The sequence below is a fragment of the Mustela lutreola genome, chromosome 8, assembly GCF_030435805.1.
Source record: "Mustela lutreola isolate mMusLut2 chromosome 8, mMusLut2.pri, whole genome shotgun sequence".
NCBI lineage: Eukaryota > Metazoa > Chordata > Mammalia > Carnivora > Mustelidae > Mustela > Mustela lutreola.
The window spans coordinates 95,621,935-95,637,661 of NC_081297.1; the positions used below are offsets into that span (position 1 = coordinate 95,621,935).

Genomic DNA, 15,727 nt, shown 5'->3' on the forward strand with positions numbered 1-15,727 from the left:
TTACCTTTTTAAAATTTTACTTATTTATTTATTTATAAGATTTTATTTATTTGAGAGAGAGCAGGAGCAGGGGAAGGGGCAGAGGGAGAAGCAGCCTCCCCTCTGAGGGACTCAGTACCAGGACCCTGAGATCATGACCTGAGCCAAAGGCAGACAGTTAACTGAGCCACCCAAGTGCTCCTTCTTACCCTTTTTTTAAAAGATTTTCATGCACTTTTAATCTTGCCAATTTTTTAAACTGTGTTTTTAAAGCCTTACATCGAACTCACCTGGGAGCTTTTTCAAATTAAACACCTTTTCCCCATAAAACAGGAGTGGGGGAAAGGAATGGTCTGGCTCATTTTCAAAAATTTCCTCAGATATTTATATATGTAATATATATTTATATATATTTTTATGTTTTTTAATTTTTTTGAAGATTTTTTTTTGTTTATTTATTTGACAGAGAGAGATCACAAGTAGGCAGAAAGGCAGGAAGAGAGAGAGGAAGGGAAGCAAGCTCCCTGCTGAGCAGAGAGCCCGATGAGGGGCTCGATCCCAGGACCCCGGGATCATGACCTGAGCCGAAGGCAGAGGCTTAATCCACTGAGCCACCCAGGCGCCCCTATATTTTTATGTTTTATATATATATATATATAGAGAGAGAGAGAGAGAGAGAGAGAGAGACTGCTTGTCATGCTTTTTTTTTTTTTTTAAATCTTGAACCCCTTTAAGAATAGTGGTATAAAGTATGTATTTTTTTTTGTTCCCTGTGTGCCCCCATAGTTTGAACAAGAACAAAAATTATATTTATATAATAATATAGTTATCTTGGAATAACTTTATTAAGCAGAAACAAAAACTAGTGTGTTCATAAGTTTTTGAAGTGAACTTAGAGAAGATTGCTTAATGGATACTTTGTTTTCTTCTAGATAAATTTCTCAATTGTATTCTCATCTTAGAAAAGTACTCAAATTTTTCTGAAAGCTTTTGAATATGGCTAATCATCTTGCCTTAATTTCTTGTTAATTTCAAAAGACTTCTCATAGCAATTACTACTATGGGTTTTATGTGATTGTCCCAGGAATGCTAATGTTAAATGAAATATTAAAGAGAGAACTATTGAACTCCTTAACTTCTCAACCTGATGCTTTCAAATCAGACTGGAGTATGAAAGGAGAATAGTGGAATGGGAACACCATTGCTTGTTCATGTCTTCATTTTGTTGTCACTGTTGATGAGCTTTTAGAAGTTAGAGACATTTGAGAATTAGAGTTAGAATTGTTGTCATTCTAATTTATGACATGTGACTCAAGCTGAATATTTAATAGAAATAAGGCCTTAATTTCTAAGCTATTTATTCACTTGACAATGAATATTTTATTGCAGAAAATCTCCTTGGAGGTTTTCAGAATTTTAGGGGGGAATGTCTTTTTTTTTTTTTTTAAATAATTAGACACTTAAATATGGTCTTAGATTTGGAAAAGCATTTTTTCAAATTTCTAATGACTTTAAAGAGAGTGAGATTTTTGTTTATCAGAAGTGTCATGGCCGGGAGGAGGTGCCTGGGTAGCTCAGTTCGTTAAGTGTCTGCCTTCAGCTTGGGTAATGATCTTAGAGTTCTGGGATTGAGCCTTTTATTGGGCTCTCCACTCAGCAGCTAGTCTATTTCTCCTTTTCCCTCTGTGATCTCTCTTTCTTTTGCTCTCTCTCAAATAAATAAAATCTTAAAAAAAAAAGTGTCATGGAATTAAAATGTTGTAACTTTGTAGGTTGTGTGTTTTAGTGCAGTATGAACTGATGTCTGTTTCGGGACATCTGTGTAGTATAACACCTCTGTTCAGTTTCAGATAGCTGCCTCCCTCAGTCTCATCCATGCACACTGAAGCAGGACTGAGGTGTTATTGAGAACACAGATAATAAATAGGAGGCTATAGTAGATGCCGCTATTCTGATGACAGATATCAAGTTGCTTGTAACACAGGCTAAGTAGAAAATTCAAAGCAACTTCATTAAGTCTAATTTGTAAAACAGACTTTGAAAAATTGCCCAAGTTTGTATTTATTTAATTTAGCCCAAATTTAAGGAAATTAAACATTTGTAACATTGCAAGTTACCTTTTGCAATTGATTAAGCAAATAATTTTGATTGTCTATGAGTGGTTGCAATCCATGTGAACTTTTTTCTTCTAACATAATAACTCTTAATTTTCCATATTTCATTATTTCTGTATTTCATTAAACTACAGTTTTTGAATAAAATCATCTGTTAGAATGGTAGAATTTCTGAGTTAAAAATCTTTGGAAGAGTTTTTGTATTTTACGTAGAATAATGTCCAGGTTTCTGCATTCTCCCTAGCAATGTTTTTAGTTTCAATGATCAATTTTTTATATATATAAATATTTAAAGACAGTGGTTAGATATAAATATTTTGCATTATTAAATTGTCCTCCTTGCAATTGTGTAAGGATACACAATATTCTATTGTTAGTAGAATTAAGTCCAAGGTAATTTTAAATTTGGTGTTCTTGGTAATTCATAAATAATTAATTTTGACTTAGCTGCCCTTTCTTTCCTTCCTTCTTCCCTCCCTTCCTTTTCTTCTTTTTTTTTCTTTTTCAGGACAGCACCCTTGTGCTCAGGATAATGGTGGCTGTTCACATATTTGTCTTGTAAAAGGAGATGGTACTACAAGGTGCTCTTGTCCCATGCACTTGGTTCTGCTTCAAGATGAGCTGTCATGCGGAGGTAAATATGTTATTTTCTTGTGCAGTTAACCTGTTCTGTGACTTAATCTAGCATTCTGTGATTTGGCAATGAAGTTTCTCTTTCCCCTAACTTGATTAGTCAATTATATTCCATTCATCTGTACTATCCTAGCCTTTTGGGTTACTTTGAGAGTGAATCAATCCATCATGATGGGTAGCACATAACCTAATCCTGGGACTAAGTTAGAAGTGCCGTTATTTGGGGGGAAATTAATCTTGTGAATGAATGCATTTCCTAATAATAAAGTAGCTTTTTTCACCCCAGAGAGTGAAAAAATGAATTAATTCTACCTCCTATAATCTCCATCTACTGAATTCTAGATTCTACAAAGTTTATGTGTCATTGCCAGGAATATATCCAGTGAAAAGAACATTCTTTTATTCACATCTATAGGTAGTTGCCTATTGTTTTTACTTATTTACCTAGCCAAAAAAAAAAAATTTTTTTTAATATCACTCTAATATAATATGGTAGCGAAATTGGTTCAATCACTCATGAGAGCATAACAAATTGGTACATTCCTTTGTTAAAGCATAGTGTGGTAGCATCAAATAACGTAATAATATTCACTCCCTTAATTCAGAAATTCTCCTCTTGGCAATAATTCTAAGTTAATTCAGTTGAAGGGAAAAGACTCTTCTCTACAGTGGCAGTTTATAGACTGAAAGCCATTTAATTTCTAATGATAGGAAAATGAAGTAAAATAACTGAGTTTATACAGCTGTTAAACATTATGACCATCAACTTATGTAAAGAATGTAGCCAAAATTTGACTTAAATAGAAAAAAAATTTTTTTACATGTTTCTCTATGATGACAACTGCATAAAGTACATACTTCTGTGAACAAAGACTGGTTTATACATTCAAAATACAGAATTATTGATAAGATGGTATTATAAGAATATTTTATTCTAAGTTTACTTTTGTAAAAAAAAGTAAATAACATTGAGTAGCAGCTGTGAGGCACTCTGCTTGGACTGTAGGAGATTTGAAGATCTTTGAGAAAGAGCATTTAGTTTAGTTGGGGAGAGCAACTATGTGTGTGGTAAACATGGTAAACGTTAAGCTCTGGTACTTGAAGTGTCTTTCCACAAAATAGCAAGTGTTGCACAATAATGTGAATGTATTTAATGCCACTGAACTGTATACTTGAAAGTGGTTAAAATAGTAAAGGTTGGGGCCCCTGGGTGGTGCAGTCAGCTGGGCATCTGCCTTAAGCTCAGGTCGTGGAAGTTGAGCCCTACATTGGGCTCTCTGCTCCGAGGGGAGGCTGCTTCTCCCTCTCCGTCTCCCTACTGCTCCCCCTGCCTGTGCTCTGTCTGTCAAATAAATAAATAAAGTCTTTTAAAAAATAAGTAAACTTTGTCACATATATTTTACCACAATAAAAAAAATTAGCAAGTATTTTCATATCAGGTCCTAGGTTGTTACTATAAGGCAAATCTTAGAAAAATTACTTTTATGTAATGGTAACATAGATAAAACTGAGTCAAGGATATCATCTTCCACTTAGAAAATGTCTTTTAAAAGACCTTTGCGAAGACAACTATCATATGATCTCCCTGATATGAGGAAGTGGAGATGCAACAGAGGGGGTTAAGGGCATAGGAGAAGAATAAATGAAACAAGATGGGATTGGGAGGGACACAAACCATAAGTGACACTTAATCTCACAAAACAAACTGAGGGTTGCTGGGGGGTAGGGAGGTGGGGTTATGGACATTGGGGAGGGTATGTGCTATGGTGAGTGCTGTGAAGTGTGTAAACCTGGTGATTCACATACCTGTACCCTGGGGGATAAAAATATATGTTTATTTAAAAAAAAAAAAGGTATAAAAAAAAAATATATATATATATTTTAAAAAGACCTTTGTGTTTTTTCTTCACATTTAGTGAGTATTTTAAATGCATGTATTAAATTTTTAAAAAAATATATGTATTAAAATAATGGAGCCTTTTAGTAAATGTGTTACCAACACACAAACCAGGATATACAATGTTGTCATTAAAAAAAAGTACCCTGGGGGCACCTGGGTGGCTCAGTGGGTTAAAGCCTCTGCCTTCAGCTCAGGTCATGATCCCAGGGTCTTGGGATCAAGCCCCACATCAGGCTCTCTGCCTGGTGGGGAGCCTGCTTCCTCCTCTTTCTCTCTCTGCCTACTTGTGATCTCTGTCTGTCAAATAAATAAATAAAATCTTAAAAAAAAAAAGTACCCTGGTATCCTTCCATAGCCACTTCTTTTCTAGAAGTAACCACTATTCTGATTTTTATCCCCATAATTTAGCTTTTCCTGTTCTTGAAATTTATGTAGAAATCATGGCATATATTTTTTTAAGATTTTATTTATTTATTTGACAGATTACAAATCGGCAGAGAGTCAGGCAGTGGGGTGGAGGGAAGCAGGCTCCCTGCTGAGCAGAGAGCCCAATGCAGGGCTCAATCCCAGGACCCTGGGAGCATGACCTGAGCTGAAGGCTGAGGCTTCAACCCACTTAGCCACCCAGGTGCCCCATATGTATTCTTTTTGTGTCTGATTCTCTTACTTAAGATTTTGAGATTTAGCCATATAGAGGAGTGTATCAGTAATTTGTTTCTTTTTATTACTGAGTAGTGTTTCATTGTAAAAATATGCCATAGTTTATTCTGTTGAGGGGCATTTTAATTGTTTTGTTTTTTGGTTCTGAAGAATAAAACTGCAGGGGCGCCTAGGTGGCTCAGTCAGTTTAAGGGTTTGCTTTGGGCTCAGGTCATGATCTTGGGATCCTAGGTGGAGCCCCACATCCCTGCTTAATGGGGAGTCTGCTTTTCCCTCTCCCTCTGCCAGTTCCCCTGCTGCACTTGTGCTCTCTGTCTGTCAAATAAATAAATAAAATATTTAAGAAATGAAATATCTTTTCTAAAAAAAGATTTTCGGGGGGGGGGCACTTGGGTGGCTCAGTCAACCGGTTAAACATCTGCCTTTAGCTCAGCTCATGACCCCAGGGTCCTGGGCCGAGCCCCGAGTTGGGCTCCCTGCTTTTCCCTCTGCCTGCTGCTCCCCCTAGTTGTGCTCATCCTCTCTCTCTCTCTCTCTCTCTCTCAAGTAAATAAATAAAAAAGGGGTGTTTTTTGTTTTGTTTTTGTAATTTAACATTGATTTTACTGTGGAGGCAAATGAAATACAGAATTTTAATTCATCTGCCTGACTTTCAGGATGTGTTTTCATTTGAACCTGTCTTACCTATCCATTGCCTTTTGTATCTCACTTTATTTTTGTTTGGCTATTTAGAGTTTGATGATTACTGTTGCACGTCCTGTTTTGCTTTACCTCAGTGGACTTACTTGTGGTATTCCAGAGTTTTTTTTTTCTTTTTTCATGCCATCTTAAACCTTAGTTATTTTTCAGGGAGCATCTCCTCATGATCTTTAAACTTTCAATAGCCATTATTGTTCTCCTGTTTCTCTGAATTGTAGCCCTGTTACCACAGTTTGCCTGATATGCAATTCAGAATGATGTTTTGTGTTGTATTAATGAGTCTCTTCCTAGCCCCAGTTAAATTAAAAGTTCTTTAAGAACATGGACCATATATTTTACCTATTTTTATCTCCACGTGATCTGTTATAACGCTGAATACATAATGGGTTCAAATTCCTGTCTAAATACTATCTCAAATACTCCATGCAAACTGTTCACCTGTGATTTACAGTATTCTCCATTTTAAAAATAAAAGGTTTGGGGCGCCTGGGTGCTTCATTTTTAAGCATCCAACTCTTGTTTCTGCTCAGGTCATGATCTTGGAGTCATGAGATTGAGCCCCACTTCAGACTCTTTGCTCAGTGTTGAGTCTGCTTTTGATTCTCTCTCCTTCTCTCTCCTACTCTCTCTCAAACAAGTAAATAAAATCTTTTAAAAAATGATAAAAGGTTTTCTGATCCATAGTCATGTTAATAAAATTCTTGTATCTAGTAAATTTACTAACAGGTATTTAAATGAAGTCAGCACTGCTGTGCTATAATAGTAGAGGCAGTGGGCTAAAACTAAGGAGACTGCCCTTCTGGTCCTGTCTTTTTTTTTAAATTATCACTTCTTTATAGGAAGCGCTGTGAGCTTGGGCAGTCACTTAGCGTCTCTGAGCCTCAGTATCCTCATTTGCAGAAACAAGGGCTTGAATGGGAATTCTCAGAGAACCTCAGCAACTTTTACATTTTAAAAAATTATTGAGGACCCCAAACACCTTTTGTTTGCAGAGGTTATGTTTATCTATATTTAGTGGTTGAAATTAAAACCAAGAACATTGAAAAATTAAAAATAATAATAAACCCTTACATGTTCTCAAGTTAAACCTGTTAAAGTTGGCTATGTTTTCTGAAACAAAATAATTTTAGTGAGAAATGCGACATGGTTTTTACATTTTTGTAAATCTCTTCAGTGGTGGCAGGATTCTCATGTCTGCTTCTGCATTCAATCTGTTATAGTATGTGATTTTGGTTGAAATACATAAGGAAATTTAGCCTCAGACAGAAGTGTAGTTGGTGAACAGAGCTATAGTAATAGTCTTTTCAAATAATATTGCATATATCTTGAATTCTGTATCAGATATTGCAAGTGGTAGTTTTCTGTAGGTTAAGTTGCTGTATGGAATTTGAAACCATATTAACTTTTTATAATCTCTTATATTAAAAACCATTGATCTGTTTTGTGCTCCGAATGGATATTTTACCCAGGCATGATTTTGTAACTTTACACCATGGTCATTTGGAAATACTAGAATTCCAGTCAGAAATTCCAGATCTTCAGATTTTAAACAATATCAAAAATCACGTGTTTATATCACCACCAATCTCATTAGAAAAAACTTTTTTTTAAGTAGGGGGAATCTGTCAAGCTTGCAGTGTTGGATACAGGTTTTCCAAAATTATAATTTCTGATTGAAAGCTCCAGTGTTATAATATGTTGCAAAAGTATAGTGATGTTTGCCATTGTTTTCCTTGAAGTAACAGGCTTGCTAATTCATTTTTATTTAAATTCAATTAATTAACATATAATGTATTCTTAGTTTCAGTGGTAGAGGTCAGTGATCCATCAGTCTTGTATAACACCCAGTGCTCATTATATTACTTGCCCTCCTTAATGTCCATCACCCAGTTACTCCATTCTCCTGCTCCCTCCCTTCCAGCAACCCTCAGGTTGTTTCCTGTAATTAGGAGTCTCTTATGGTTTGTCTCCCTCTCTGATTTCATCTCATTTTATTTTTTCCCTTTATTCCCATATGGTCCTCTGTTTTGTTTCTTAAATTCCACATATGAGTGAGATCATTTGATTATTGTCTTTCTCTGATTGACTTATTTCACTTAGCATAATACCCTCCAGTTCAGTCTACATCATTGCAAATGGCAAGATTTCATTTTTTTGACAGCTGAGTAGTATTCCATAGTATGTATATATACCATATCTTTATTCATCTGTCACTGGGCATATGGGCTCTTTCCATAGTTTGGCTATTGTGGACATTGCTGCTATAAACATTGGGGTGCACGTGTGCCTTTGGATCCCTACATCTGTATCTTTGGGGTAAATACCCAGTAGTGCAATTGTTGGGTCATAGGGTAGCTCTGTTTTCAACTTTCTGATGAACCTCCATACTGCTTTTCAGAGTGACTGCACCAGCTTGCATTCCCATCAACAGTGTAAAAGGGTTCCCCTTTCTCTACATTCTCACCTCTACATCCTCTGTTGTTTCCTGACTTGTTCATTTTAGGTGTTCTGGCTGGTGTGAGGTGGTGTCTCATTGTGATTTTCATTTGTATATTTCCCTGATGCTGAGTGATGTTGAGTACTTTTTCATGTTGGCCATTTGTATGTCTGCGGAGAAATGTCTGTTCATGTCTTCTGCCCATTTCTTGATTGGATTATTTGTTCATTGGTTGTTGGATATGATAAATTCTTTAAATATTTTGGATACTAGGCTTTTATTTGATAAGACATCTGCAAATATATTCTCCCATTCTATTGGTTGTCTTTTGGTTTTATGAACTCTTTCCGTTGTTGTACAAAAGCTTCTTATCTTGATGAAGTCCCAGTAGTTCATTTTTGCCTTTGTTTCCCTTGCCTTTGGAGATATGTCTAGCAAGAATTTGCTGCAGCCCAGGTCACAGAGGTTGCTATCTGTCTTCTCCTCTAGGATGTTGATAGATTCTTGTCTCATATTTAGGTCTTTCCTCTATTTTGAGTCTATTTTTGTGTAAGGTATAAGGAAATGGTCCAGTTTCATTCTTCAGCATGTGGCTGTCCAATTTTCTGAACACGATTTGTTGAAGAGACTATCTTTTTTCCATGGGATATTCTTTCCTGCTTTGTCAAACATTAGTTGACCATTGAGTTGAGGGTGCATTTCTGGGTTCTGTATTCTGTTACATTGATCTTCGCATTTCTTTTTGTGCCAGTGCCACACTGTCTTGATGATTACAAACTTGTAATAGAGCTTTAAGTCTGGAATTGTGATGCCATCCACTTTGGTTTTCTTTTTCAACTTTTCTTTGTCCATTCAGGGTCTTTCCTGGCTCTTTCCAAATTTTAGGATTATTTATTCCAGCTCTGATGGTATTTTGATAGGGATTGCATTGAATGTGTAGATGGCTGTGGGTAGCAGAGACATTTTAACAATATTTGTTCTTCAATTCATGAGAATGGAACATTTTTCCATTTCGTTGTGTCTTCCTCAATTTCTTTCATGAGCATTCTATGGTTTTCTGAGTATAGATCCTTTACCTCTTTGGTTAGACTTATTCCTAGGTATCTTATGGTTTGGGGAGCAGTTGTAAATGGGATCGAGTCCTTAATTTTTCTTTCTTCTGTCTCATTTTTTGCATTGAAATGCAGCTGGTTTCTGTGCATTGATTTAATATCCTGCCACTTTGCTGAATTCTTGTATGAATTTTAATAGTTTTGGGGTAGAGTCTTTTGGGTTTTCCACATAGAGTATCATGTTATCTGGGGAGAATGAGGGTTTGACTTCTTCTTTGCCAATTCAAATGCCTTTTATTTATTTTTGTTGTCTGATTGCTGAGGCTAGCATAAGTACTATGTTGAACAACAGTGGTGATAGTGGACTTCCCTGCCTTGTTCCTGACCTAAGGGGACAAGCTTTCAGTTTTCCCCATTGAGAATGATACTCACTGTGGGCTTTTGTGTAGGGCTTTTATGATATTGAGGTATGTTCCCTCTGTCCCTACACTGTGAAGAGTTTTAATTAAAAACGAATGCTGTACTTTGTCAGATGCTTTTTCTGTATCTATTTAAAAAATCATATGGTTTTTGTCTTTTCTTTTATGAACATAGTGTTATCACATTGATTGATTTGTGGATGTTGAATCACCCTTGCAGCCCAGGAATAAATCCCACTTGGTCATGGTGAATAATCCTTTTAATTCACTGTTGAATCCTCACCTGGTGTCTTGGTGAGAATTTTTGCGTCCATGTTCAGTAGAGATATTGGTCTGTAACTCTCGCTTTTGGTGGGGTCTTTGTCTGGCTTTGGGATCAAGGCAATGCTGCCCTTATAGAATGAGGGGATCAAGGCAATGCTGCCCTTATAGAATGAGTTCAGAAGTTTTCCTTCCATTTCTATTTTTTGAAACAGTTTCAGAAGAATAAGTATTAATTCTTCTTGAAATGGTTGGTAGAATTCCCCTGGGAAGCCATCTGGCCCTGGATTCTTGGTTTGTTTTTTTTGTTTTTTTTTTTTAAAGAAATTTTGATTGCTGCTTCAATTTACTTCGTGGTTATGTATCTGTTCAGATTTTCTTTTTCTTCCTGTTTCGGTATTGGTAGTTTGTACATCTCTAGGAATGCATCCATTTCTTCCAGATTGCCAATTTGTTGGCATATAATTACTCATAATATGTTCTTAAAATTGTTTGTATTTCTTCAGTGTTGGTTGTGATCTCTCCTCTTGCATTCACGATTTTCTTTATTTGGGTCCCTTCTCTTTTCTTTGTGATAAGTCTGGCCAGGGGTTTATCAATGTTATTAAGTCTTTCAAAGAACCAACTTCTAGTTTCTTTGATCTTTTTGTACTGTTCTTTTGGTTTCTATTTCATTGATTTCTGCTCTAAGCTTTATTATTTCTCTTCTCCTGCTGGGTTTGGACTTAACTTGCGTTCTTTCTCCAGTCCTTTAGGTATGAGGTTATGTTGTGTATTTGAGACCTTTCTTAGGTAAGGCTTACAGTGCTATATATTTCCCTCTTAGGACTGCCTTTGCTGTGCCCCAAAGGTTTTGAACAGTTATGTTTTCATTTTCATTTGTTTCCATGCATTTTTAAAATTCTTCTTTAATTTCCTGGTTGACCCATTCATTCTTTAGTAGGATTCTCTTTAGCCTCCCTATATTTGAGTTCTTTCCAACTTTCCTCTTGTGATGGAGTTCAAGTTTCAAAGCATTGTTGTCCGAAAATATGCAGGGAATGATCCCAGTCTTTTGTTACCAGTTGAGGCCTGATTTGTGACCCAGTACATGATCTGTTCTGGCGAATGTTCCATGTGCACCTAAGAAGAATGTGTATTCTTTTGCTTTGAGATAGAATGTTCTTAATGTATCTGTGAAGTCTGTCTAGTCCAGTGTGTCATTCAGAGCCCTTGTTTCCTTGTTGATCTTCTGCTTAGACAGTATGTCTGTTGCAGTAAAATGGGGTGTTGATGTCCCCTATTATTATTGATTATTATCAATGTGTTTCTTTAATTTTATCAATTGGTTTATTTAATTGGCTGCTCCCATGTTAGGGGCATAAGTATTTACAATTGTTAGATCTTCTTGTTGGATAGACCCTTTAGTTATAATATAGTGTCCTTCCTCATCTCTCATTACCATCTTTGGTTTAAAATCTAATTGTCTGATATAAGGATTGCCACCCAGCTTTCTTTTGATTCCATTAGCATGATAAATGGTTTTCCATCCCCTGAGTTTAAATCTGGAGATGTCTATTGGCCTAAAATGAGTCTCTTGCAGACAGCATATCAGTGGTCTTGCTTTTTTTCCAAACTGATACTCCATATCTTTTGATTGGGGCATTTAGCCCATTTACCATTCAGAGTAACTATTAAAAAATACAAATTTAGTGCCATTGTATTATCTATAAAGTCACTATTTCTTTATATTGTCTCTGTTCCTTTCTGGTCTGTGTTACTTTTGGGCTCTCTCTTCACTTACGGAATCCCTTTCAATATTTCTTGCAGGGGTGGTTTAGTGATCATGAATTCTTTTAGTTTCTGTTTGCCCTGGAAGTTTTTTTTTTTTTTTTTTTTTTTTTAAGATTTTATTTATTGATTTGTAAGAGAGAGAGAGAGTGAGAGCAAGCACAGGCAGACAGAGTGGAAGGCAGAGTCAGAGGGAGAAGCAGGCTCCCTGCGGAGCAAGGAGCCCGATGTGGGACTCGATCCCAGGACGCTGGGATCATGACCTGAGCCGAAGGCAGCTGCTTAACCAACTGAGCCACCCAGGCGTCCCTGCCCTGGAAGTTTTTTATATCTCTATTTTGAATGACATCCTAGCTGGATAAAGTGTCCTTGGTTGCATATTTTTCCTTATTTTGCACCCTGAATATATCATGCCAGTCTTTTCTGGCCTGCCAGGTCTCTGTGGTTCAGTCTAATGTTTCTACCCTCATAGGTTACAGACCTCTTGTCTGGAGTTGCTTTCAGGATTTTCTCCGTGTCTCTGAAATTTGCAGGTTTCACTTTTATATGTGAGGGTGTTCACCTATTTTTATTCACTTTGAGGGGTGTTCTCTGTGCCTCCTGGACTTGAATGCCTATTTCCTTCCCCAAATCAGGGAAGTTCTCTGGTATAATTTGCTCCCATATACTTACTGCCCCTCTCTTTCCTCTTCATTATAATATCGTTTCTCTTTATGAGAAACTTATCTTTATGAGAAACTTATCTCTCAAATTCTCCCCTTGTGATCCAGTAATTATTCCTCTCCCTTTTTTTCAGCTTCTTTATTCTCAATCATTTTGTCTTCTCTATCACTAATTCTTTCTTTTGCCTCATTTCTCCTAGCAGTTAAAGCCTCCATTTTTTATTGCATCTCACTAATAGCATTTTTTATTTTGACTCGATTAGATTATAATTCTTTTATTTTTCCAGAAAGAGATTCTCTAGTGTCTTCTGTGCTTTTTTCAAGCCCAGCAAACATCTTTATAATCATTATTCTGAACTCTAGTTCTGACATCTTACTTAAATCCATACTGATTAGGTCCCTGGCAGTCAGAACTGCCTCTTGTTCTCTTTTTTTGAGGTAAGTTTTTATGTCTTGTCATTCTGTCCAGAGAAGAATAGCTGAATGAGAGAACAGAGTACTAAAATGGCAGCAATGCCAGAGAAATATAGACTAGACAAATCAGAAGAGACCCCAAATAGAAAAACAATAAAATTAAAATAAAAAAAATATAGCATATAATCAGACATTTGAACAGAACCGAGCAGTACACTGGATCCTATGTATATTTTGGTCTGTGAGAAAACTGGGTCCCAAAATTGTAAAGAAAGAAAAACTTATATATGTACAAAAATAAAATTAAATACAATTAAAGGATAGAATGTAACTGTAAAAATGAATGCTAAAAGAAAATAAACAAAAAAAACAAGAAAGATTATAAACAGACAGGTGAACAGAACAGTGCTGAGTGTATTTTGGTTGGTTTGTTAGAAAAAATTACATCTCAAAATTGTAAAGAAAGAAAAACATATATATATATATATATATATATATATATATATATACACACACACACACACACACACAAATAAAATTAAATACATTGAAAAGATAGAATGTGATTAGAAAGATACTTTTTAAAAAGACTTTGGCAAAAAAAAAAGTAAAGTAAAAAAAATATATATGATCAGACAGGTTTAAGAGAACAGGTTCATACACTAGATTCTGGGTGTGCTCTGGTCTGTTTGTTAGAAGAAACTGCATCCCAAAATTATAAAGAAAGAAAAACTTATATATACAAAAATTAAAAGGATAGAATTTAACTGTAAAAATGAAAATTTTTTAAGTTGCTAAAATAAGAAATTGGTTGAAAAAGGAAAGACAAAAAAATTAAAATTGAAAGACTAAGGAATCATGGTGGGGAAAGCCATGAATTCTATATACTATTTTCCCCTGGTTCTGTAGTTTTGCATTTGTGTATGATGGTGGATGAACTTGGGCTTAGCTGGATGGATGTTCGTGCTGATCTTTTGGAGGAGGGACCTGTTGCATTGATTCTCAAGTGTCTTTGCCCCAGGTGGAATTGCGCTGCCTCTGCGAGGAGGCAGATAAGTAAGTGGCTCCAGATTATCTTCTGTGACTTTTGTTCCCTGAAGGCTTTCCATTCCCTTTAGAGGATGATAGTGAAAAAGGTGGCTTCCCAATCTCCAGCCCCTGCACAGAGAGCTGGGGCCCCACTTCTCAGTGTGCCCTCGAGGAAAAGCAGTCGGTCACTTCCATCTCTGACCGCTATCTGTGCTCACCCAGCCTGTGACCAAGCATTTCTATCTCAGGCCCACAACCCCATTTCAAGGATCCAACCCCTACAGAATTGTGTGGTGTGCACCTGTGCCACTCTCCCCAGGGGAGAAAGTAGGGTCTTGCCGTGGGTCTGCTGCTCACTGAGCCCCTGCTTGGAGAGCAGTTGCCCCACCGTGCCTGGGTTGGCAGTATATGGCAGCTCCAAGCTGAGAGCCCACTCTTGAGCTCACTGATTGCAGCCACATTCCCTGCTCCAATGCCTGGGAACTTTGCTGGCTCAGGCAACCCTGGTTGTCTTGTGACCCCGAGGATCCCGAGACCACACTGTCCCACCCAGGTTTCCGCCCTGCTTCGCCATCTGGCACCTTTTAGTCAGGGACATCTCTCACCAAGGCAGACTTCTAAAAGTTGTGAGATCTGTTGCTCTATCACTTTTGGGTGCTGGCTTTTGGAGGCTCCCTTCCCCCTCAGTTTATCTTCCAATATATGGCCTTAGATTCACTTCTCCACACCTCCTACCTTGCAGAAAATGGTCACTTTTCTATCTGTAGAGTTGCAGTTATTCGTAGATCTCCAGTTGAGTTCACAGGTGTTCAGAGTGATTTGATAGCTATCTAGCCAAATTCCTAGGACCAGACGAAGCTGAGGTCTACTCCTCCACCACCTTGACTCTCTCCTCGCTAATTCATTTTTTCTTTTTTAACTTCTTGCCAGATACCTAAGTGTAAATAACTATAGTTTATTTGTCAGTTCTTTCAATTTAATATAAAAATGGCATTCCATTTTGGTCTGAGCTTACACCTCACAGTCTCCCATGAGAAACTGTCATACTGAGGTATGTATCTCAATGGGTTAATGAATTTTTACACATTCTTCCCATTTTCAAACTCTATTGAAGAGACAGCATGTATTCCAAGAGTTTATTTTAATGTAGTTAATATTTTTACTGATTCATCAAGAACATTTAAATATAAAACTGGCATTTTTTTTTTTTTTTTTTTTTTAAACTGTGAGTGTGTGGTTGTATGGAATGCAGTGACTACTAGTAATGGTTTGATACCAGTGCCTTGAGTTTGCTAAGGTGCCAAGACTTTTACCAGTCATTCCTTTTTGATGAGTCAGGGCAAGTGTAGCGAGAAAGGCAAATGGCATCTCAGTATTATTATAAAATGGTTTTGACTTTGTAGATCCCCTATTCCTGGAGCACTCTTTGAGAACCTCAGCACTAGAAAACTTATGAATTCTGGGCTAACTTTAAAACATTTGTAGGTTGATGATTTTAGTGATTATTCCTCGGTTATGTGTGAGATTATAATGGATTGCAAATAATCATACTTGAATTATAATATATGAGCAAACTTTCTGTCTTATACTTTTGCAAGTTGGTAAATCTAAATGTAGTAGTGTAAAAATTGTATTTCTCCTCTGGTTAGATGGGTTAGTTTACATATTTTATCTATTAAATGTTTTGCCTATGTTAAT

At 36.6% G+C, this 15,727-nt stretch overlaps 1 protein-coding gene across 3 annotated transcripts in view; it reads left to right on the forward strand.

Moving 5' to 3' along the window:
• Positions 1-15,727, forward strand: part of LRP6 (LDL receptor related protein 6) — a 170,996-nt gene that overhangs the window by 137,976 nt on the left and 17,293 nt on the right. For all 3 annotated transcript variants that reach the window (XM_059186068.1, XM_059186071.1, XM_059186069.1), the window contains one exon: positions 2,602-2,727. In XM_059186068.1, coding sequence (XP_059042051.1) covers positions 2,602-2,727 — 126 coding nt within the window. The remainder of the gene's footprint in view (positions 1-2,601; positions 2,728-15,727) is intronic.